The sequence below is a fragment of the Lampetra planeri genome, chromosome 3 (assembly GCF_965212315.1).
Source record: "Lampetra planeri chromosome 3, kcLamPlan1.2.h2, whole genome shotgun sequence".
In the NCBI taxonomy this organism is placed as follows: Eukaryota; Metazoa; Chordata; class Hyperoartia; order Petromyzontiformes; family Petromyzontidae; genus Lampetra; species Lampetra planeri.
Window position 1 is genome coordinate 3,837,427 of NC_136109.1, and position 23,283 is coordinate 3,860,709.

A 23,283-nucleotide genomic window follows, 5' to 3' on the forward strand; every position below is an offset into this window, starting at 1 on the left:
TAGCTGCGGGTAATATTCAGTGGGGTTTTGGCTGGTACAATATAAAGCAATGCACTATTCTTGTGAATGAAATCCTCATCACAGCCATGGACAATCCCCGAGCTGTTGAAAGCCTCCCCAAGCTGTCGCCATCCCTCGTGGTGCCACGACGCGCAGTCCGCCCAGCATCGCACACGAGCCGATTTCACAGATATTCTTAGGTTTTTTCGGTAAAGTCACGTAGATAAAAAATTTAAATTAATAAAAGTAAAATGAAATAAAAATAAAAAATCACGACGTTTCGGAGGTAACACAAGCTTCCGTCTTCAGGTGGAACCGTCACAGCCACGACAGCTGTATCAAGTAAATGAGACATTTACAAGAGATACCACTCCGTATATAGAATGGTTGAGGGGGGGAAGGGCCAGGAACGGCACACTTTTTATTAATATGGTAAGGTGAGGCTTAAGACTAACAATAGACTGCATAACAAAAGACTGAGCCTTTGTTATGGAGAGGTGCGGTTTGTGACTAACGCCTATCCTACATAACAAAAGTGTGAAAAAAGAAAAACTAAAACTGGTAAAACAAAACTGGCTGTCTATCAGTAACCTGTAATAGTTGTCTGTCAAATAAGATGGTCCAAATAAGTGTAGTTAAATCTTTTTTGCATGGTTAATCACATCTTTCCAATGATTACTCAGTTTGTAACCATCATCACGGTTAAAATTATGTCTGTGTTTGTATATTTGTATGGCTTCGTGTACAAACCTTTGATGGTAGCCAGGTTTGCAGAGCACCTTGGTCTCTTGAGTCTGATTGTCCTCTCTGGTCACAGAGACGACCTTCGTGGACTGTGTAGGCCTCAAGTACCTGCTGGGCCTGCTCAAGCACCACGCCTGCCAGGGCCTCATGCTGCGCTTTGTGAGTCACGCGGAGAGGGGGGGGGGGGGGAGTGAGAGTCAAAGATGGTGGGAGAGAGTTAGTTAGTGAGTGAGAGCGTTAGAGAGAGAGTGAGTTCGAGACAATACTCCACGTTATTGACGTCCTAACAGACGAACCTTACAGCTCACAATGAGACAGACTTAGAAGACAAATGCCCACGTCGAGTGGGAGCATCCTCAGGGTGTCTTGTCGAGGTGCTTGTAGAATCGCCAGTGTGAATCCTGCCGGATTAGCACGCTGTTTGTGCACTATGTACATTATTGTGTTTATACCTCAGATGTGTGTGCCATGTTGTTCACGTCTTGCGTAGCAAGTCTGTCCTGCGCCGTGCGATGTTGCTGTGCCGCGTGTGCCCTGAGCGTCTCTCGCTTCTTCGCATTTCACTGCCTCTACTGCAAGTTGTCACTTGGGGATAGCGACTTCAGGTGCGGCAGCGATCTCGCATGCGATTCGTTCTGCCTTCTCCTCCCGCTTGTGTCGCTCCTTCTCTATCCGCTCCTCCTCCTCTGGCGCGATGAGCTTCAGCCGTGTGCCAATCTGACGGAGCCGTAGACACGAGACCACGTGGCAGCGCGGAGTGGCGCGCCGTCTTACACAGTGGAGACGCTCGCACCGGGGGCACCACCTTGCTGGCCTGCTGCTGCTGGACGTCTGGAGAGAGAGGCAGAGACAGAGTTAGAGAACGAGGTAGAGAGTGAGTTAGAGAGTGGGTGAGTGGGTGACTATCACTGTATCGCTGTGTGTTTGAGAGTTGTGGGGAGCGGTAGTGCAGTGGCTAGCATGCTGTGCTACGAACCCGGCGACCCGGGTTCAATTCCCACTCACGGCCAACACCAGTGACGATTATAGAAGCCGGTCCTGAGCCTCCCCTAGGTTGACTCAGCCTCAAAAGAGCAGCTGGTGCAGTGTGAACATCGCCATTAGGAGGACAAAGGGTGTGGTGCTGGTCAATCGCCTCCTCGTGTGCCGTGCCGGGACTCATAGCTGCTCGGTTACAGCACATGCCACGACAGTACGTTAAGACTATGCAGGGGATCTTTGTCTTTGTGTGAGTGAGTGTGGCTGAGTGAGTGAGTGACTGAGTGACTGTGAGTGAGTGACTGAGTGAATGAGTGACAGTGAGTGACTGTGAGTGACTGAGTGGAGTGACTGTGAGTGGAGTGAGTGACAGCGAGTGAGTGACAGTGAGTGACAGTGAGTCACCCCCACTCTGTACTCCCCCTCTCGCCCCCACTCTGTACTCCCCCTGGTCCCCTACTCACCCCCTCTCTACTCCCCCTGGTCCCCCACTCACCCCCACTCTGTACTCCTCCTGGTCCCCCACTCACCCCCACTCTGTACTCCCCCTGGTCCCCCACTCACCCCCACTCTGTACTCCTGGTCCCCCACTCACCCCCACACGTGACGACTCACGTGACCCTGAGTCTCCGTGTGTCTCATCGCGTAGACGACGGCGACGTCAAGAAGATTGAGGAGGCGGCGTTGGAGTTTGAGAAGAAAACGTGCGTCCGGTTCATCCCTCGCTCCAGCCAGACCGACTACATCTACATCCACGCGTGGGACGGGTGAGACAGAGACACGGACACAACAGAGACATGGACACGACAAAGACACTAACACTATAGACACTACAATGACACAGACGCTAAAAAGATATGGACCCTACAAAGACACGGACACTACAGAGCCACGAACATAGGCCCAGACACCAAAGAAACATGGACAAGACAGAGACACGGACACTACGCAGGGACACGGACACTACGCAGGGACACGGACACTACAGGGACACGGACACTACAGGGACACGGACACTACAGGGACAGACACTACCTGGGGCTTGGTGCTCAGGCTGGGGTTGTCTCTGTGGTGAGATGTGAGGGAATGGGGCTCAGTGCTCAGGCTGGGGTTGTCTACCGGAATTGGTCGTTCCTGGGCCGTCAGGGCGGGGACCAGGCGCTGTCCCTGGAGCCCGGCATGGTGACCAAGGGCGTCGTTCTGCACGAGTTCATGCACGAGCACTGCCGCAGCGACCGCGACGACCACATCTTGGTGCTGAGCCACAACGCCAAGCCCGGTGAGAGGGACAGATGGCGCAGTTCAATTCTCAGCCATGGCCATCATCAGTGGCGTGTGGTCTATGACCTGATCCTAGGTGATCGCCTCCACCTTACACAACCCACCTCCATGATGACACAGTGTGGATAGGCTTATGTCCAACAGCAGATTGATCAAGGCTCTGAGTTACGAGTCAAATTAACGGTGTCAACCAAAGTGTTTGTTGTGTTAGAGAGTATTGCCCCTTGGATCTTTGTAATAATGTGAGAAGCTGTATTCCTTGAATGACTTTGCATTAAATAATATATTTATTTTCAGAGTGGGTGGATGCTATTGTGAAGACAACCCCCCATGAGCACAGCCTAAGGACCCCATACGACTACAGCTCCGTCACCCACTACGGCACGCTGTGCACAATGGTAGCAAGGGGTCCAGGTGCTTTGCGGAGTTCCTGGAGCAGGGATAGACGTGGCCAGGTCATGGAGAGAAAGGAATGGATTCCCAGCCGTGGACCATTACGAACTATAACCACCTTCACCAAACGTCTGTGCAGTTAGCCTCTGCAGCAGGCCTGGTGCACCACGAGGTCACATGGCCTCGCTTGCGATGGTCCCTTGGCTCGAGGTCGTTGGGCAGATCCAGGTTCTCTGGGTTGGCCCTGTTGAGTTCCTGGCATCTTAGCTAACTTGGATCCTGGTTGCCCGCTCCTCTTCTTGAGCTCCGCTTTCACCTCACAGGGTGACCGTGGCATGGGTCAGAACTCTCCTCCAGAGAGGATCAGCCCAACATACCAGGTACCAGACAAGAGCCGAGTCCACTCAGGTCCAGTTCCTCCTGAGCTCCTGCTCTCAGCTCCTCAGCTGTGCGTACATGGCCTCTTGGTCTGGTCTAAGAGCAGCTGCTCATGCTGTGCATGTGAATACAGGTCCCCACCTCCACAGCTTCACTTGTCATCATTATATCGGTGCTGCATCGTTTGTTACAGTATTTTGTTATCTGTATTATAACCCTTCTGTGCATATTCCATTTGCTCTGTAATATTACGAACACGATCTACAACTGCTGAAAGTAGAGTCATTGCAACGTCCAATGGCCATGAACTACATCAATGTTAGAGGGACTTAATAAACGCAGAGTTGGGCCCAGTGCCAAACGTATTTCACTTGTTCAACAATGTCAGAGACACAACTGGGATACAGAGCAGTGTCTGTACATTTATCTCTGTTTTTTAAGACATCCTGATAGCAAAGTGATTAAGTATAGCGGTGGACAAGGGCAGGCTGGAGTTCTTCTGGAAGGCTGAAGCTTTCGTGACTGCAAAGATTCATATTCTTAGGTTTTTTCGGTAAAGTCACAAAGGTAAAAAATTTAAATTAATAAAAGTAAAATAAAATAAAAATAAAAAATCACGACGTTTCGGAGGCAACACAAGCGTCCGTCTTCAGGTGGAACCTTCACAGCCACGACAGCTGTATCAAGTAAATGAGAGATTACAAGAGATACCACTCCGTATATATAATGGTTGAGGGGGGAAGGGCCAGGAACGGCACACTTTCTATTAATATGGTAAGGTGAGGCTTAAGACTAACAATAGACTGCATAACAAAAGAATGAGCCTTTGTTATGGAGAGGTGACTAACGCCTAGCCTACATAACAAAAGTGTGAAAAAAGAAAAACTAAAACTGGTAAAACAAAACTGGCTGTCTATCAGTAACCTGTAATAGTTGTCTGTCAAATAAGATGGTCCAAATAAGTGTAGTTAAATCTTTTTTGCATGGTTAATCACATCTTTCCAATGATTACTCAGTTTGTAACTATCATCACGGTTGAAATTATGTCTGTGTTTGTATATTTGTATGACTTCGTGTACAAACCTGCACTCCACCCGATACACGCACCGTGGTACCCATACACACACCACGTACACACACCATGTATATATACACACACACACACCACGTACACACACTCACCATTTACACACACACCGTGTACACACACACCATGTAGACACACACCACATGTACTGTCATCTCCCCATCGTCACCGCCTGCTGCTGTCCAACCCCTCACCTGCTGTTCCTTCAACTCGACCCCCAGGCCACGCTCTCTCACCACCCTCACCACCCACACTACCCTCACTACCACCCTCACTACCACCATCACCCTCACCACCACCTCCTCCCCGTGGTCTCACAGCGCTCGGCGCCTCTGTCTGGGCGCCCCTCGCCCTCTCACCCCCTCACCACCGCCCCCTCACCCCCTCAACTTAGCCCGTTCCCTGCGCCTCGCCAGCGGAGCCCGGCCCGCAGCTGCTGTTGGTGATGGTGGTTGTAGTGGTAGTTATAGTAGTTAGGTAATGGTGGTGGTTATAGTGGTAGTTATAGTAGTTAGGTAATGGTGGTGGTTATAGTGGTAGTTATAGTAGTTAGGTAATGGTGGTTGTGGTAGTTATAACGAGGTAAAACCGGTGAGAAAACAGCACAGATACAGCATCTGTTATAACCCGGAAACACCAACACAATGATTGAACACCACAGCATCAGAACATTGTCTTTGATAACATGTTTCTCAACAATAGACCCTGGATCGACCAGGCTCCTACATTACCACTGAATAACTATACAAGAGCATAAGCTGCTGTGTTACATAAAGGCACATCATGTATTCATCACACTGCACCCCAAATGTACAGTATTACACATAACACTAAATTGTGGATGAGATATTTCGTCATCCTTGCTCTCAGGATCACAATATAGTTACTTGGGTACAAGTTTGACTCGACTTATTAAATTACAAGTAACATTCACAATAAGGAAAGTTGCAGGCTTCGTTGTTAACTAGGCCTCGTATTTATCATAACAATTTAACAGCATTATAAAGGCATTTACATCATTACAACGGTCATTCTAACATTATAACATCATTGCCAATATTATAAGAACATAAACGAACTTACAGACTGCTTCCTAAGCTCCCAAAATGGAAAATTGCGGCTGGCTTCACAGGACGTGATGTGTGCCGCCATCTTGAGTTGTGTGTGTAATGGCCGACGCCCACGTGGTCGAGCGGGAAACTTAAATCGCAACTTCCTGGTCACGTGACCAAAATTAGCATAAAAAACAGGAGATTCCTGTGTACAGATGCGCCCCACCCCCATCTGCCGTGAGGCAAAACCCCAGCCGTGGGGCAGAACACTAAACAAGTGAAATGTTTTAACATTTGTTGTAACCAAATGTGGAAGAGCTAACTAATTTAGTAAAACTATTGAAGAGTAATGTTTTTTTAAACAAATATACCGATTAGAAACTACAGAAATGTATCATGGGAGGACAAGAGACAGCATAGCTCATGAACTTGAGTGCAGTCACAGCCACCACCGTTATTTTAAGTAAGTTCTCAGGTTAAACTGTGCAACACAGACATGTAGAGTGCGTGCCATGCTTGAGTGTTGTTTACTAGCGGCAGCCATCTTGCCCTCTAACCCGTGGCCCACGTCTCGGCATTGCCACAACTCTAACAACGCCAACACACGCACAGTGTTGCTCAACCCCCGTAGGGTGCGAATACCAAATAATAAAAGTAAAATAAAAGAAAAATCACGACGTTTCGGAGGCAACACAAGCTTCCGTCTTCAGGTGGTACAGCCACAGCACGATAGCTGTGTTGTCTCCGAAACGTCGTGATTTTTATTTTATTTTACTTTTATTAATTTTAATTTTTTACCTACGTTACTTTACCGAAAAAAACCTAAGAATATGAATCCTTGCAGTCACGAAAGCTTCAAATCTAGAATACCAAATAAGTTGGGTCACGTGACATTCTGGTCGTACCCAGACACGCTGAGATTTGCGTCTTAGATTCATAGCCGACGTCGCCCAGAAATGTTCACTGCTTCCGCACGGACGTTGTGGGGCAGGGCCTGGACGATCGTGGGGAGGCGTCTCGGGAAGCGCGCGTGGCCGCCTCGAGCTCAGCGCCGCGTTCGCCTCGGCCTCGCGAGGCAGCGGGCAGAGGAAGCTCCACGTGGTCGCCCACGTGGGGCCACGCACCAAGTGGCGCACCACCAATCTCAAGGTGAGCAATGCCCACCCCACGTGCTTCCCGTGTCTGGGTCCCCCACGCGCCGTGGCTGCTGCGTGTGGGTGTGCGTCTTGTCAAGAATGGTGCATGTTCACGGCTGCCTAGGGAAATCAGATTAATGTAAGTGCGCAAGCCTGCTTGAATCAGTTTAACACATTCGCTAAGTGCAGGTTCATCGACCGAAGACGTTAAGCTGTTGTATATATTGCGTTGTTTAAAATATGTTGTTTTAACTATTACAATATTAAATTATGTAGAATGTAAATATGTTAATTGCTCTAATTCTAATATCATTAAGCGTACACATAATTAAATGCGTGTTTAAGTGTAATTAACAATGTGTGTGTTACGTGTAATGAATAAGGACTGCGATTACAATCAATAATTAACATGTATATGATTAAGAAGCGATTATGCATTAAGTTACCACGAGTTATTATAATTATTGGCTCTCACGTTGTTTACGGGTATGTATTATCAATGGTGATTCTCGCTTTAACATTGACTGATTCTCGCTTATCAAGTATGTGTAATTTTGGCAGGTCTCAGGATTCAGATCTCACCGCAGGATACACTTCTGGCAATTGAGATAGAATGAAGCATGAGTTAGGAAAGAAGCAATCGGGCCCTTATCAATCTAAAAAACTTTAATACCACTTACCCTAACATCCAACAACACTCATTATCAGAATACCAATAACAGTACACATGCAAATATACGTACTCATCAACCCGTACTGAATAATCATAAAAGCATCAATGGTCAAATCTCACGATCACGTGATTAAAAGAGAACAATAGACAAACTCAACATGGAAATAATCGTACGGAATTCGTGCTCATAAATGCGTATCAAAACTTCAACGATCGGATCTCACAATCACGTGATTAAAAGAAAACAACGCGACAATGCACAATTCGTTTGTTGTGGTGTGCGATGCATGCAAGCTGGGGTTCTTCTTAGCCCGCAATCTTGTACAAGGCACAGGTAAATGGTGTGAAGTTAATGTTCCATCTTTTGTCTTCTTTCTTCCCCAAAAATATCTCCAGTCCCACAAGGATGTGTAGAACGGCAGGCTCGATCCACAGCTGGAGTGCGCTGGCGGCTCCCAAGTCAGCACGCTGCCAGTCAGGCGTTAACTTTGACGCCGCACGCTCGAGGATTGTCTGCGCGCCAGGCTCGATCTGCAGCTGGGGCGTGCTGCGGCCACACTGGCCCAGCACGTTGCCTGTCAGCAGCCTTGGGAGTGGTTTGGTTCGCGAGCACCCCCTTGGTTGCTCGCCCTCAAGAGATCTCACGCTGTGCGGCAGCCTGCACGTGACGATCGCTCACACACTCCAGGCCTCTCCACCTCGTACAATGTCAGGTTGACTTGACAACAGACGTTATTTTTCCAGCCTATAGCAGGACAATATTTCATGGACACTCGATATTGGTGTATGACTCAAGTCTCCACTTGGGAAAGTTGCTTCACGCCACCATGGGCGTTTTGCCAACAATTCCCTGACAGATCTTAGCTTAGTACATTATTATACAGAAAATGTATTTGTAAAGCATGAAGAATGCACTTTAAGGTCCCTTGCTACCAGAAACTCTTATCAATCAACAATTTTCCTCAACCACATAACTTATCACACCTCTTAGCTTAGTACAGTACAACTTATCGAAGTCCTTGCCTCTGCAAGCTACTCAAAATATGAAGAAAAACGGAAAATAACATGTTCAGCTATACAGTCTGCCTTAGCAAGAACTCAACTCTACTGCCAGTCACAAGGGCAAATTCCAGAGCCTGTCTCTGCAGGACTGGTTTGTATGATGTTGTGCTGTTTGTATAGGAATGTATAATTGCTTTGATTAATTTCCTAAGTTACATAAAAAAAGCCCAAAGCTCCTCCCACCTTTTTTTCTGGCTTTTTGGATACCCTGGCGTCAGGGGTTATACCTCCTTTGGAGGTCTTCCCAAGACGGTGTGAACTCTGATGTACTTAGCTGCCCCTGGTGGTGTCTACTGACTTATGAAAGCTGCCCCCAGACGTGGTGTGCATGTCTGTGGCCCATGTTGTAGGGTAAAAACGGCCTACCTCCTCCCTTTTGGGTATCTTTGTTTGTCCCCTCTCCTACTGAGACTGCTTCGCCGAGTTCGATTCCCCCTCAAGCCATACAGTGGAGATTATCTGCACTGGTCCTAGTTCCCCCCTTACGTGGACTCAGAATTAATATGAATGACTGGTATGGCATGTATAGATCGCCAATGGGAAGACAAAGGTGGTTGGGCGTTGTGCAGGTTATACACCATTGAATACATATACATTTTGGTCGTTGATAATTGACAATTAGAATATATACAAATATGTCTATTGTCCTAAATTATCTTTTAGGGTCAGTGCTTCAACACGAACTTCCATAATGCCATTATAATAAAGTTTCACATGCGTATCCAGACCTTATGACAATTATGTACGGATAACAGTGATTGTGAATAAGAATATACAAAATAATCATGTTGAAACCTTTTCCCCCTGAGCTGCATCATATAACGGCACATCCTATTAAGGTTAACGTTTCATAGAGTAACGTTTCATACCTTGATGTATTAATAATATGAATGTGGTGGTTGTCATTCTGAACATTGCGACTCTTTAAAATGCCAAAGCTAGTACGTAATTATCAGCTTGGACGCTGAGTGTTCTTTTTGGCAGGGGCACGCAGCAGGGGTGCTTATTTTCCCCTGCTACGGGTGCCTTTCTCACCTCTTTGTGCATGGGCTTTTGTGGTAGCCTTTGAGTAAAGGCTCCTTATCAACTTCTCATTCAAATGATACATGTTTACTCCACCATAATTAACCTCAACCCTAGGAATGAAATCAACCCACCTATATGTGTATAAAGAACTTTGACATTCAAAATAGACAATATCATACTAATAGGGGGTTTCCCCTTTTTTCTGGCAACAAAACTAACACCTTTTGCAAGGAATCATGTTTACATTAACCACAATACTTGCAGTCAAAATGCAAACAAAAAACAATACTCTGATAATTGATGCATTGTCCTTGAAACTCATTGGTCCACACGAGAGACAGCTTTTCTTAGAGCCTAGTCTCAAATGGTGCTCGACCAGATGACGCCAAAAGGCGCACAATTCAAAGACAACGCACTATCAGAGTAATGAGAGTTCGGGGTAAGCATCTACATAATGAGGCCTCCTTTGGCAGTACCAAAATATACTAATAGGGGTTTTCCCCTTTTTTCTGGCAACAAAACTGACACCTTTTGCAAAGAATCATGTTTACATTAACCACAATACTTGCAGTCAAAATGTTTTTTGTTTGCATTTTGACTGCAAGTATTGTAAAAAAAATATTGCAAAAGGCACATATACAACAAAGCGATCAAAACAAACAGCACTGTCAAGAATTGTCGCATTGCTTGAATCGAGCTGGGTTGTAAAAGAGACGATTGGCGGAAGTCCAAAGTCGAGCGGTGCAAGGGAAGAAGCAGACAGAGAGACGTTTTGGCCTGCAGTATCATGGTCCAAAAGCTCTTGGAAGAGTTGACAGTCTGGTACACTGAGCCCTCAATATTGGTGGAGTAGTTATTGAGTAATTAGTGGTGGAAGAGTGGAATTGGTGGTAGAAGAGTGGTTACAAAACAGATGGTACTGTTTTGATATGTGTAGTAGATTGATGGCAATGCAGTCCCTTACGTTTTATTTACATGGCTACAGCACCTTTTGACCCATGCCTTATTTTTATATATCCTACACAGGCTGAATGTCATAGGCAATCGGGCCTTCCATAGTGAACCCTACAAAAAAGGTGACAGACTCGATGCTCTTGCCTGTCCTCAGTGGTCCCAGGTTTACTGGGTGCACAGGAATCTTGATGGCCTTATTTTTATCATCACCAGAACTGAACCTATGGTCAAGGTAAATATCTCCTTCATCAGTGGTTGATCCCCGGAGTCTAAGGAGGATTTGTTGAACTTTTTTTTCCTTGAAAATATCTCCACTGAGCCATAATAGACGCAAGGATTTCCCAGTTCTCTGCATGTCTGCAGTTTTGTCAATTTTTGTTCGAGACACTATTCTGTCCAATCCCTTTCCCTTCCCCAAAAAGAAATTGGTTGTTAACTGTTGTCTGCGGCTCATGTATACATATTTTGCTCGGAAGGATCGTTTCATTGCCTCAATGTATTCTGCCAGCTGATTCACGTCAGTTCTTTTGCTTTCTTCATTGAGCCACAGTAAAAGTAAAGCCAGAAAGTATGGTTCTGGAAATCTGTGTTGTGTTCCTATTTCACGGAGGATATTGTTCAGCATCGTCACCAGTTCACTGTAGGGGGACACCGTTTTGGATTTGTTATTTACACAATTTAGTATAACGTTAGCAAAAATACAATTTTGCTTTCCCTTAATGTTATTGATATTTTTTGAATCATGAAGTAAACTTTTATAGCTGCTGATAATAACCTCCAGAGATTTTTCAGCATTTCGTTCAGCAAGATAGCGTATAAGTCCTGGAAATCTATCACCGTGTTTTAACTCAATTTCATTTGTAGCACTTATTTTTGGGAATTGTTTCGCATCCAGTTTTTCTGACTTCTCTGAACAAAATATCTTTGCATATTGGTTGTAAAACTTTTCAACGGTATAACGATGCTTGTCTTGTATTTGTGATTCGGCATACCTTGGCTTAAACAGCCAAAAATAGGCTTCCAAAACTTCTAAGGAATACTTCATTCTGCTTTTTAATTCTCTAAGATACAACTCATTGTTTTGTAAAACCTCCACTGTTGCTTTTTCTTCTTCGTCATCTGTAGGTAGCCGTGACAAGTCCATCCTTCCATTTAAATAGGCCACCAGGGTTCTCTTGTGGATTTCACCAGTTTTGTGAAATACTTTAGTCAGCTCAAACAGTTGCAACATATGTGTGGCAACCTCAATATCGCCAAAGAATCCAGCTGTGTTAAAGGCATCATCCTCTGTTTTAACCAACTCCTGTGCTTCTCTAAAAAAATCAGAAGCACTTTTTGCAAGCTGTAGTGCTTTATTAAGATCTGATGGAGGAAGGAACCCTTTTTTCTCGATGGCACTGACATCAAATTTCTGCTTCAGTTCATGCTTATATATCTGACCAATTGTGTCTGTAATGTAAGAACTGTTTTTGACCAATTTCTTTGCATGCTCTGCCCATTTTTTGGCTTCATCAAAGTTGTTGTCTTTAAGGTAGCAATACCTTGCAAGAGCCTGTGCCAATATCGCATCTTTTGAAAATCTATCTGTAGCACAAAGCAATAATTCTTTAGCATTTTGCATGCCCGATTCCAACTTACTTTGGTGACTTAATGTACTGTCTTTATGTTTAATGATATCTTCAATAAGAGGTGCAAAGAGACTGTCTGTTTCATCGCCCTGCTCTTTGCGATGGCGGATGACAAACATATTCCTGACATTTTTAACCAAGTGCTCTCTTCCCATGCCATTATTAAAAATGATATCTTCAGCAAGCAGTTCTTTAGCAATGCTAAATCTTGAAGGGCGATTCGTCGATTCAAATTCTTCCAGCACTTGTTTCGCCACGAGTGGATGTATCATTCGGACTGATTCATAAGTGCCATTGACTTCGTCCATGTGGCATTTAATGAGCAGTAATTTGGCGTGCTGGCTCAAGCCATCTTCAAGAGTTTCTTTCCTCCAAAAGGTGGATTTTACTTGGGAAATTCCGAGGATTGCTTCACATCTAGACACTGGAATGGATGTGTTTTTTACATAGTTGTTCAACAATGCGACATAACTGATCAATTTAGCATTCGGCCTATTGCTACTGTAGTCTAAACCTTTGAGCATGTTTTTCACGGTATTTTTTATATAATTTGAATCAAAATTTTCTTTAATTATCATGAAAGAAAGAAAGTTGTTGCATTTCTCATACTCATTTTTTATTTCTTTAAGCTTTTCTTCAAACAGGTGTTGCTCAGTGGAAGATAGCTTTTGTTCCAAAATGACACTGGTCATTAAATGGTTTTTCTGACTTTCCTCAAGGGCTTGAGACCGCATGCAGTTTACCATGACAACAAGAGGTCTGTCAAATACGACGTCTGACAGCTCAGAAATGATGCTGTGTTGAAGTTTTTTAAGGATCTCTGTGTCGTCAATGTCGTCAGCAAGCAGTAGCACTGGGGTGTAGACCTTAGCATCGTTTTCTGCATACTTCAGCAGTTCTTTAACGTGAACCGAAATTTCCTTCTGGTCATCACTATTACTTTTGATCACAGCACACCTGAATTTTTTTCTGAGCTCCCATAGGACATGCCATGCAAGTGTTGTTCCTCCACAGCCAGGGTGGTGAAACAAGTTCACAGATTCAAGGCAACGGTTTGACTTCAGTGCATCTTCGATATTTTCCTTTAGATTGTTAAATGGTTCACGTTTGATGAAAGGTTTTCCTCGTTTCTCGGAGAAATAGAAGTTCCATGGGCAGACTTTGCCTCCTTTGTAGTAGTTTTCCTCGATACTTCGCCTCAATTCATCAAACGCTGTGTCATCTGCCTCTATTCCCGTATCTTCACACTCATTCTCACACACAATCGTCAGTGAAGACATCCGTTCTTCCTGCACTGCTGTTAAAGAGCATGACCCTCCAACTGATGTACGCAGGAACCGTTTCCGACTCTTAGTCGCCGATTTAATCTTGCAAATTGTGGAATTGAGATGATCCAAGCTCATACTGCGTATTGACCTGTATGCCAATTCATCTTCGTCCACCCTCGTGTGTGCAAGTGTCGCCCAACTTTCATATGATTCTAGACGTTCTGTTATGAGCATCATATCAGAAAGCCCGTTTAGTTTTTGATAAAAATAGAAAAATGTTTCCATCATTGGATCAATTGGGTCATCAGTGTTCATAAGTAAAAGAAAAACAACAAGAAACCTTCCACTGGGCATGAGGTCGTTGTTGCACAACAAGCTTACAAGTTTGCTATGGTTATCACTGCGTTTTTTCTGAAACTCTTTGGATCCCATTGGCTTTTCATCATCAATGTTTGCTCTTCCATTGCAGAAGATCCAGCTGGTTTGCTTGTGTAGGTTTAGATTCTTGGCAATGATCTCAATGTCATAATTTTCACGTTCTACAAACTGTCGGGGAAAATGCAGGTTGGGTGACCTTTCAGCACGAACAAGGCTACACAGCCCAGAAATGGCGGATTCAGGATCAAAGTCAAGGACAGCAAACCAATTTATTTCTTTTACAAAGTCGAGGTGGGGCAATTGGCTTTGGTCCGCCTTGTTTACCACCAATATGTACTTTTTGTAATAGGAATCATCAAGTGTCCCTTTCCCCCCGGTAATTAAAGTAGTTAGCTTCTTTCCTTCATCATCCGTTCTACGATCAATTTTGTAGCTCGTTTCGGCCAATTTTCTCTGCTCATTCCACTTTTTCACATCTTCACAAACGCGTCTGTACTCTTCTTTCCAATGTTCCGAATTCTGTGTTGCCAGAATATCCTTAGAAGATGCACCATCTCGCTTATACACGTGGTTCTCTTTATCCGCTTGCCATTTTCCATTGACGTACTTCATTTGCTTTATTTCATAAACATTGTCTTTGCATATTGTGCTCTTAGAGATAACATCGACTTCTATCACATACGCACCAAGGCTTGTATGTTCAGGCGAAATGACCTCCACAAATCTTGGAGGTCGTATGCATTCTTTAGCATCTTCGATCCTGTCTTTCTGGAAGTACTTTGAGATGTTGTTGTCGATCGTATCAACAAACTTGCTCTGGTCTTCTACGTGGACACCGGTAACTTCACCGTGCCTGTACTCACTCTTCGTGTCTCCCACACCAAAGTGTATGGTGCCGTTTGTCCTCCTGTTCATGCATCCAGCAGAGAACCTAAACACCTCATTGCAGAATTTCTTCATCTTGGATTCTTCATCAACGTCGCCCTCACAGGCGAAAAGTTTAAACTCGTGAACCGGATCTATATAGTTTGTGATTCCCGTTTCACTAGGCAGCACACTTCCTCTGATATATCTGTGTGAAGTGTAATGGTGATCAAATGGGCATGGTGAGCAAATATTCACCTGACTCTTGCTGGTGGTTTGTTGGCTTGAATCATCAACAGCGGAATGCTCCTGTATCCCCACCTCTGCAGGTGGTTGTGAAGCTTCTTCATGTACCTGCTGTGCTATGTTCGTGTCATCACCATCAACCACATCACCTGGCTCTGCCTGCTTCTGATCCACACACTTCTCTTGCTGTTGCTTTGTGCCCTTTTGATTTCTTTTCTTGTTTTTCTTCGGAGGTTTTTCTTCAGAGTTTGAGAACTCTGCTTGTGCGCTGCCAGGAGAGAGTTGTGCCCCCTTTTTTTCACGGTGGCTCTGAGTCTTCTCCAAGGCTTCATCACCGTGTGCAGGTGTTGTCGCTACATGGCTATGGGTGCTGGACGACTTGGGCTGGGACTTAAGGTATTCGTCACGCGAGTCTACGAGTAAGGATATTTGTAGCGACTTGAGACCAAACTCCTTGAGTTGTTCACGTTGCAGCTTTACTAAAGAAGGTCCTGTTAACTCTTCCTCGTGTAATTTGTTGGCATGTTGCTCTTTCAACTTAACTTCGTGAACCAACCAGTGGCGAACGTGGTCTTCATTCCAGTCTTGCATACTGGAAGGCAGCTTCACATTCTTGTCATCACCCTTATGTCCTAAATGTGAAATTGAAAAACAAACGTTGAAGATTAAAAACATAAAAGCATTACATAATATATAAATCGGGTACATTCAGGATGTGAGGTGTCACCGAATTCAAGAGAGTTGAAGGCCACAGGAAGCCACCTAAACCTTCCTTCCCTCGGTATGGCTCAAGAAGCTGAGTGGAGCGTGTGCTGCTGTCAGGTGACCAGGGGCAGTGGCATCTGAAAGAGACAACTCGTGCCATGGACCTGCCCTGGGCCACAGACGTTGAGGGATGCATTTGGGTATTTTATTGCACTCAAGACTTGGTTTTATAAACTACTGTGAGCTAAATACTGGATTTGTGTGTTTTGCAATTTGTCTTTGATTAAATCAGCACAACAGAAATGTAGTGCAGGCCGGACAACCGTAAATTTCACAAACCATAGAAACATGCATCATGCAAAAACATCAGCTGTTCTTGAAGGACATTGGACTCTGCACTGATGAGTCCTAACAAGAACGAAGCTGGTCTGCAATTGTCTGTCTCACTGCTACTGTCAGTCGCCACAGTGGTGAGAAGTTAACTACCTTGCCTGGTATACAGGAGGTCGTGGGTTCAATCCCATCCCCGACGCCTGGATATTTGGAGTTTGCATGTTCTCCCAGTGGTTGTGTGGATTTTTTTCCAGGTCCTCTGATTTTTCCCTCCACATTTAAAAACATGCCTTTATAGTATTTGGCTGCTATCCATTTCCACGTGACAAGCTGCTTCGTTGAGCTCTCATATGTGACCAGGTCGCTTCAGTGAATGACCTTGCCTGGTAAAATAAAAATAGTTTAGTTTTAGTTTTTTACATTTACACATTTGTGGTCACCATTTTGATGGTGACCACATTGCAGTTCTTCAGGAACTGCTGATGGTGTTTTTACGTAACCTATAAAGGCCAATAAATTGTTGCATATATATCGGTGTGGTTAGAAACGTATGGCGTTGATTGCATTATGAATTTCATAATAATAAGCATCCAGCTGTTTATTATGAGCAACCGAAGCAACACATTGCCCATTTAAATGTTCACCTGAAATTGCGTTGGAAACAAGCGGTGTGCATCACACGTGCGTGTGTAACAGCGGCAGCGTGCGCCGCGGTGAGCGGTGGCGTTCACTTTGTGGAGCTGTGCAGAGAGGCTGGGGATGGCGGTCAAGGGTAGTGCTTCACGTGGCACTGTCCAGGCTTCACTTCAGACTCCTTATCTCTCCCCATCCCTTATCTCTTTCTTTATTATCTTTCACCATTCATAATCTCTCACGTTAATAATGTCTCCAAGTTCACTATCTTTCCCCCTTCCTCAGTCGCTCTAAATAAAGAATAGTTATGGTCAGATGGCAATTTGAGCAAGTCTGCTGATATCTGATTCCACATCAATGAGCCCTGTATTAAAAAAATATGATTCCAGTGTAAAAAGCTGTAAAATACTGGCCGGGTTCTACCAAACAATTGTTGGGATTCACGTTGCACCTGAATAACCCTTTCAATCTATGCACACAAAAGGCCGTGTTTAGCTTTCTCTTATGAGGGTGCCATTGTGAAGGAGGGTGCTCATCAAACACCGAGCAGTACACACCAAGAGCATTCCTGCAATACATTGCGCACGTTTGAACTATGGAGCCTCAATGCTGTCGCATTACGAGTCTCCACTGTGCGGTGATACCTGTATGGACTGCATGGACATTCCCATTGGTCCCCCTGCTTTCTTTTCCTCCACAGCTGTAATGTAGCACTTGTTGTGTGGGTATCGGTGGATTCATTCGGAGACCATTACCTGCTTGAGACTCCCGATCTGCACTTGGTTACTCTGCCTTTGGGTACTCTGGTGTGTGATTAAAACTGGAAATTAAGTAACTCGCCAAACTTATGACGTTGTGAACTTCCTGAGAGAGAAACCCAGTACCAGTATTTGAACCTCAGAGCTCATTAGTGCATGCTCACAGTCTCTCATTGCTGCTGTCAAGGGTGGTAGCAGCCTTCCAAACAGCTTGACAATATCCATGATCTTAAAGATTCATGATCCTCAGATATAATTCACAAGAGGAGGCTCTTCTCTGTTGAAAATGCCCAAACCTGAAGCAGTACGATCGTCGTCATGCCCAAGCATCGTGAATGTCCTCGGTCTCGTAGATGTCAGATGTCAAGTGCGTTCGAGCCTGGTTAGTGCTCGGTTACCGAACTGCCTGTGAATACCAAGTGTTGTTAGCTTGGGCCATAATGTGACTGGGAGATTGCAGTTACAGCAATGACTCAATTGATTCTTGAATCCATCTGTGTAGAGATCGAGCATGCTACCCTCTTGTATGCGTGGGGTTTCTTTGTTGCACTCGTTTCTAAACAGGACCTTGCTGAAAAAGACGGTCCTGACACCATCACGGCCCAACAATCACCCTCACTGGCCCAGCATGGGAAAGCCGGAGCTCTGCGCTGCGTGCACCGAGGTGAGCAGCCCGGCCCAGAAGCGCGTCGCCTAGCACGTGCGTCGCCTGGGGGGAGACCCGGCGGACGATGTCAGAGACGTCGGGGAGAGCGGTGCACACACCTGGAGAGCTGCCGCCCCTCAGCGGGTACTGCACATGCAGGTTGGCTTCGTGGAGGCCCCCGTGCGTAGACAGCCTCGTGGAGGGAGGCAGCTTCAAAAACAAACGAGGCAAGGTCATTCACTGATGCGCATAAGTGCATTTATCAACGTGCAACTCTTATGACCTACTGTAGATTATCACGAGTGTGCACTATTCAAGCATTGTTAGGGCTACTAAATCGTTCTGTCTTACATTTCCTCTGAACTGGTAAAATGTCTGTAAAGAGTTTCGAACTTCGTGCAGCGCCAGTCACCGCTGACCGCAACGCTGCGAGGTCCGCCGACTCTCGCTTTCTGAGTGTGTGGAATGATCAGGGTCACCGTGTACTGCCGAACGAAGATGGCGACGATTGACAATGGAATGGACTGGTACACAAGTGATGATGTTGCACGTGGAAACTACAATTGTGTGTTTTTCCTCTGAAAAACTATGAAGAACAATACATTTTACATCACAATGCAAGGGAAAACTGATCTCTTACAAAACAATTTCCATTTGTTATCCTGTGAGAGTGCTACGCAAGGAGCACGTGGCAACAACTGATGATGAGTCACGGTCATGTATCAGGGAGTCGCGCTGCAGGCAGCTCGATGACTGAATTGGCTCGCACTGCACTGCGCCCCAGTCCCATCCATCGCCTCCCACCAGCCTCACGGCAATCCGCCCTGTGCCGCAGCACGCCCCTGTTGCTGCTTGTTGGGGGTCAACCCCTGGATACAGACTTCCGCAGTGACACGACGATAATGGATGATGTACACGCAAATACAGATTGCCAAGTCGCTCAGCCCAGATTCCCCGCAGCCCCCCCCCAACGCTGAGCGCGCTCGCTCGGGGCCCCCGGAGCTCTCCATGACGAGGGGGCCGCACGCGCTCCTCGGCAGCGCTCAGTGCTGGGCTTCATGTCACGGGGTCATCGCGGAGCGCGACGAGGCATCAACCTCCCCCCTCACTTCATCTCCAGATCCACGGTTTTAATTTTCAAAACGCGCAGTGGCAGATCGTGAATATTTTCCGTTTTACCTTGTGATGGTCTCACCTAGTCCTGGCTTAACCGCGCTGAATGGAGTTTGAACGCAGTGTCACTGTGGCGTCACTGTGGCCGTGGGAGGTAGGGGAGGGGCCACTAAGATACGAGCCCGAATGAGCAGAAGGTGCTCTAACCGCTGAGCAAAATAAAAAATAATTGCTGGAAGGACACAACGGGAACTCACAAAAGGGAGACGCATTTCTCGGACAATTATTGAGGTGGGCCAGGATCATATTAATTAAATATAGAGGTGAGTGTTTGAAAATTGCATTTCATAACGCAAAGCAACATACCTCTATGCAAACAGTGAACTTTTTCAATCAGCGTGTACTGCTTATGAAGGCATGTGTATTGTAAAACTGGACCCTGACAGAACGAAACAAAAACTAAAGAGAAGCAGGGAGAGAGGAATGATGGCAATGACACAGGGAACCAGAGATGGGAACTTGTAAATTAGTGAATTGAAAATGAGAGACTCATCTTGACTCCTGATGAAAAAATAAGAGGGCTTGGGCAGGACACACCCCTAGACGCGTGATGGGCGCGGGAGAGAGTGGGGACTGAATGGCAGCCAACGCAGAGAACGCGCCTGAGAGTGGGACGACGTCACATTACAGTCTTGTGCAAGAATGTAATGGATGGTGATGGCATGGATACATCTTAATCCAGCAGTGGCTTTTTCATGCTGATGCTATAACATTAACTTGATGAAAGCGAGCTCTCTTTCCCAAGGTTGTGCCTCATGTTGTTGTGAGTGGCTGTGCTGTTGGACGCACAAGTCGTATGTTACCCCTTGTTCACCAAACCGTTGTTAACGACTCCAGTACGACGTGACAGCTCTGCGTCGTGTGCTGTCTCAGTGCTATTCCGTCTATGTGGGAGCTGTGTGTGTTAAAGTGGGATGAGTCAGTTGAGCAGCATTATCTCTTCATCAGTTGTGTAATGCTGCGTGGAGCTATTTGGCCTGTCTCTCCACATGAAGCTGCGGACCTTCTCAGCAACAGTTATGCCCACATCTACGTCTGTTTGAGACATTCAGGCTACGATCCATCTCTGGTTTAACCAGGTTGGACTGTGTGAGGAGCTCACAGACCCTTGAAATATCTGGACACAGTCTAATCAGTGAGCTCCTCTGTCAGACAAGGCTGCGTTGGCTGGGTCACATAGCCCGCATGCCCAGCCATCGCATGCCCAAACAGCTTTTGTTTGGCCGGAGAGAGGGGGATAAACAGACATGGCAAGGACAACAGAAGAAATAGATGGGCTGATGTGGTACAGGAGGATGTGGAGCTGATTGGAATTACATAAGAGTGGTATCAGCGGTGTCAAGATTGGTCTCTGTGGATGAGGCTTGTGAAGGACGCTATTGAGCAGGTGGAGACAGTCGCCCTTAAGCAATAGGGCAGAGGAACGATGCTCAGAACAATGAGCGGAATGCCGGGCAGATAAAATGCTGCAATTTGGCACAGTAGGGGAACAGGTGGTTCTGTGGTGCCACAGCAACGAAGCAACTCTGCCAGCGCTGCAATCCCCTCACACCCCCCCACACGAACGCACGCATACCCCCACTAAACACACACATCCACCCACGTAGGGTCTCGTGGGGGGGTCACCTGGTATCCTGGGTTTTTACCAGAGGGGCCCCTCGTGGGGACGTCCCATGGTTTCCCAGTACCAGGGGATTGGCCGACCCCCCCCCCAGGCCGAATTGCATTGCGGCCGCAAGCAACGCGCGAGAGGAGGTGGGAGGGAAATTCCTGAGCTGACTAAAGCTAAACCTCAACCGGAGTCCAGAGGGGAGGACGGGTGCGCAAACAATGGGTGAAGGCACGCCGGCGGCGCCGCGCCAGGTCGGGGGCGGGGCATCTGCCCTGCCCTCTGCCCTGCCCTATCGACAGGTTGGCGCCCGATTGGCCAGCAGGGTAAGACCACGTGACCCTGGATTTTTGGATTCGGAAGAGATAAAGGGAGGGAAGGGAAAAACGTTAGTCAGTTCTCCTCGAGCGGTTCAGCGACCCGGTCGGACTCCCAGCCGCTTGCATCGTCCGAGCGATGTGGGCGAGTAATGCTACGACTCGACCCCAGGCAGAGACCTCTCGGACCCTCATCCCTCCGACTCCCACCGCGTCCGTGAGACACCATGAGTACGTCCTCGGGGTGATTAGCATAAGGGTCCACCTAGGGTTTGAATAGGAATAGGTTGGGCGCTGCTCGCTGAGAATTTTGCTCCGGGCCACGCAGGGTTTTTCTTCAGGTGCGCCATTAATAGCACAGAACACCGATGCCGCGTGATTTCTGTGTGTGTGGGGAGAGTGTACGTGTGGTGTGAGCACGTGCGTACGCATGAAGCGCGCGTGTATTCAATAATAAATGATCGCTGACATTCGCGTGCGTGTTTATATAGCGCATTTTACGCAGTGTGTTCACGTGTTGACCATAGCACTCAGCAGTGGAACACGCAAATATTATCGTCAACCTGGCCGTCGTTTTTGCCCACGTGCCCGCGTGCGTGTTTGCACGGCGGATTGAAGCCGACCCAACGGGAGGTGGGGAGGGACGCGTGCATATTCATACAGCTATTTTTAGCGTGAGCCGTGGCGAGCAACCTGCGCAGGCACGCGTGAGCACGCAGCCACCTCCGGACATTTGGGGTAGTGTACGTGGGGAGTGTGTGGGATAACTCTAGGCGTGGTGAGCAGCGTGTACCTGCACGGGCACGCGCGTGGAAGGAGCTCGGCATTAGTGGTGGTGTACGTGGGGAGTGTGTGGGATAACCGCAGGCGGTGGGGAGACAGCCACTAGCCAAGTCCCACAGAGAGGACGCTGGTGCGGGGAGGCCGATCACTTGATCGGTGGCAGCCTGGCGAGAAGGGGCGGAGGAGGAGGGGGGAGAGGAGGAGGGGGGCATTAGCCCCCACATAATGGTGTCAGAAGTGGGACGACCCCCCACACTTCCAAGGGAGAGAGGCGCCCCACCCCAAGCTATGGTAAGATGGGTATTCACCGGGCAAGGGATTTCGTCATGGAAGTCGTTTGCCTGTAACCTCACATACGCAAAATATATTAACAGCTGGACGGACGCGCAAGTGTGACAACAGCTGAATATGCATTTGGATGGGCGGGCAGCCGACTTTGTAGACGCGCTACCCGCAAGCGCGCAAGCGCAGTAGAGTGAACTAATACACTGACTCGACCAACGCTTCGGCGCGTGCAATGAGGAGGCGAAGGCGGCATTAGATGCGCGTCACCGCCAGCCCGGCGAGGACCTCCGCAACTATGCCGAGGACGTGTGCTCGCTATTGCAGAGCGCACGCCCGGCATACGCTGCGGAAATAATTGAGGACCTCGCCGCCGAGAAGGTCCAGCAATATCTGGCTGGCACCTCGTGGTGGCTGCCCGATGTAAACTGCGCGCGCCTCCTATTTAACACCGTTGTTGAGCGTGCACATGCATGCGAGAGACTCGCCAGTGAGCGCACGCAGTTCCGAGGGCTGGGACGGAAGCACGCCATCGCGAGCCTTCTTACAGAAGAGGAGGAGGAGCTCGCCAGGATGGTAAGGGGGGGGGGGGGGCAAGGGAGCCTCCGGGACCCCGCAAGATAGCCCCAGGATGGGTGGCGAGGCTACAGACCGGCATAGGGGATATAGCCAGCCACATGACCCATTTACGGGGGGAGGTAACCCAAGCCCGCGAGCAGGTGACCCAAGTAGACGACAAGGTGACCCAAGTACGTGGTGAGGTGACCCAAGTACGCGGGCATATGACCAAGCTGCAGTCTAAAGTGGAGACAATCCAGTCTGAGATGAGAGGTAGGGGGGCTAACCGGGCAGGTGTCCCAACTAGAGGCAGAGTTTGGGCAGATGCGTATCGGGGG

The 23,283-nt window shown here is 47.2% G+C and overlaps 2 protein-coding genes across 4 annotated transcripts in view; both read right to left on the reverse strand.

The window, feature by feature from the left end:
- The window catches only part of LOC144736680 (uncharacterized), an 828,508-nt gene that overhangs the window by 275,707 nt on the left and 529,518 nt on the right, over positions 1 to 23,283 (reverse strand). The gene's annotated exons all lie outside the window — the stretch shown is intronic.
- The window catches only part of LOC144736604 (sterile alpha motif domain-containing protein 9-like), a 31,735-nt gene continuing 16,149 nt past the window's right edge, over positions 7,698 to 23,283 (reverse strand). The window contains exons 3-4 of the mRNA XM_078619174.1: positions 18,343 to 18,433; positions 7,698 to 15,780 (exon numbers count right to left, since the gene is read on the reverse strand). Coding sequence (XP_078475300.1) covers positions 10,829 to 15,780; positions 18,343 to 18,433 — 5,043 coding nt within the window. The 3' untranslated portion in view covers positions 7,698 to 10,828. The remainder of the gene's footprint in view (positions 15,781 to 18,342; positions 18,434 to 23,283) is intronic.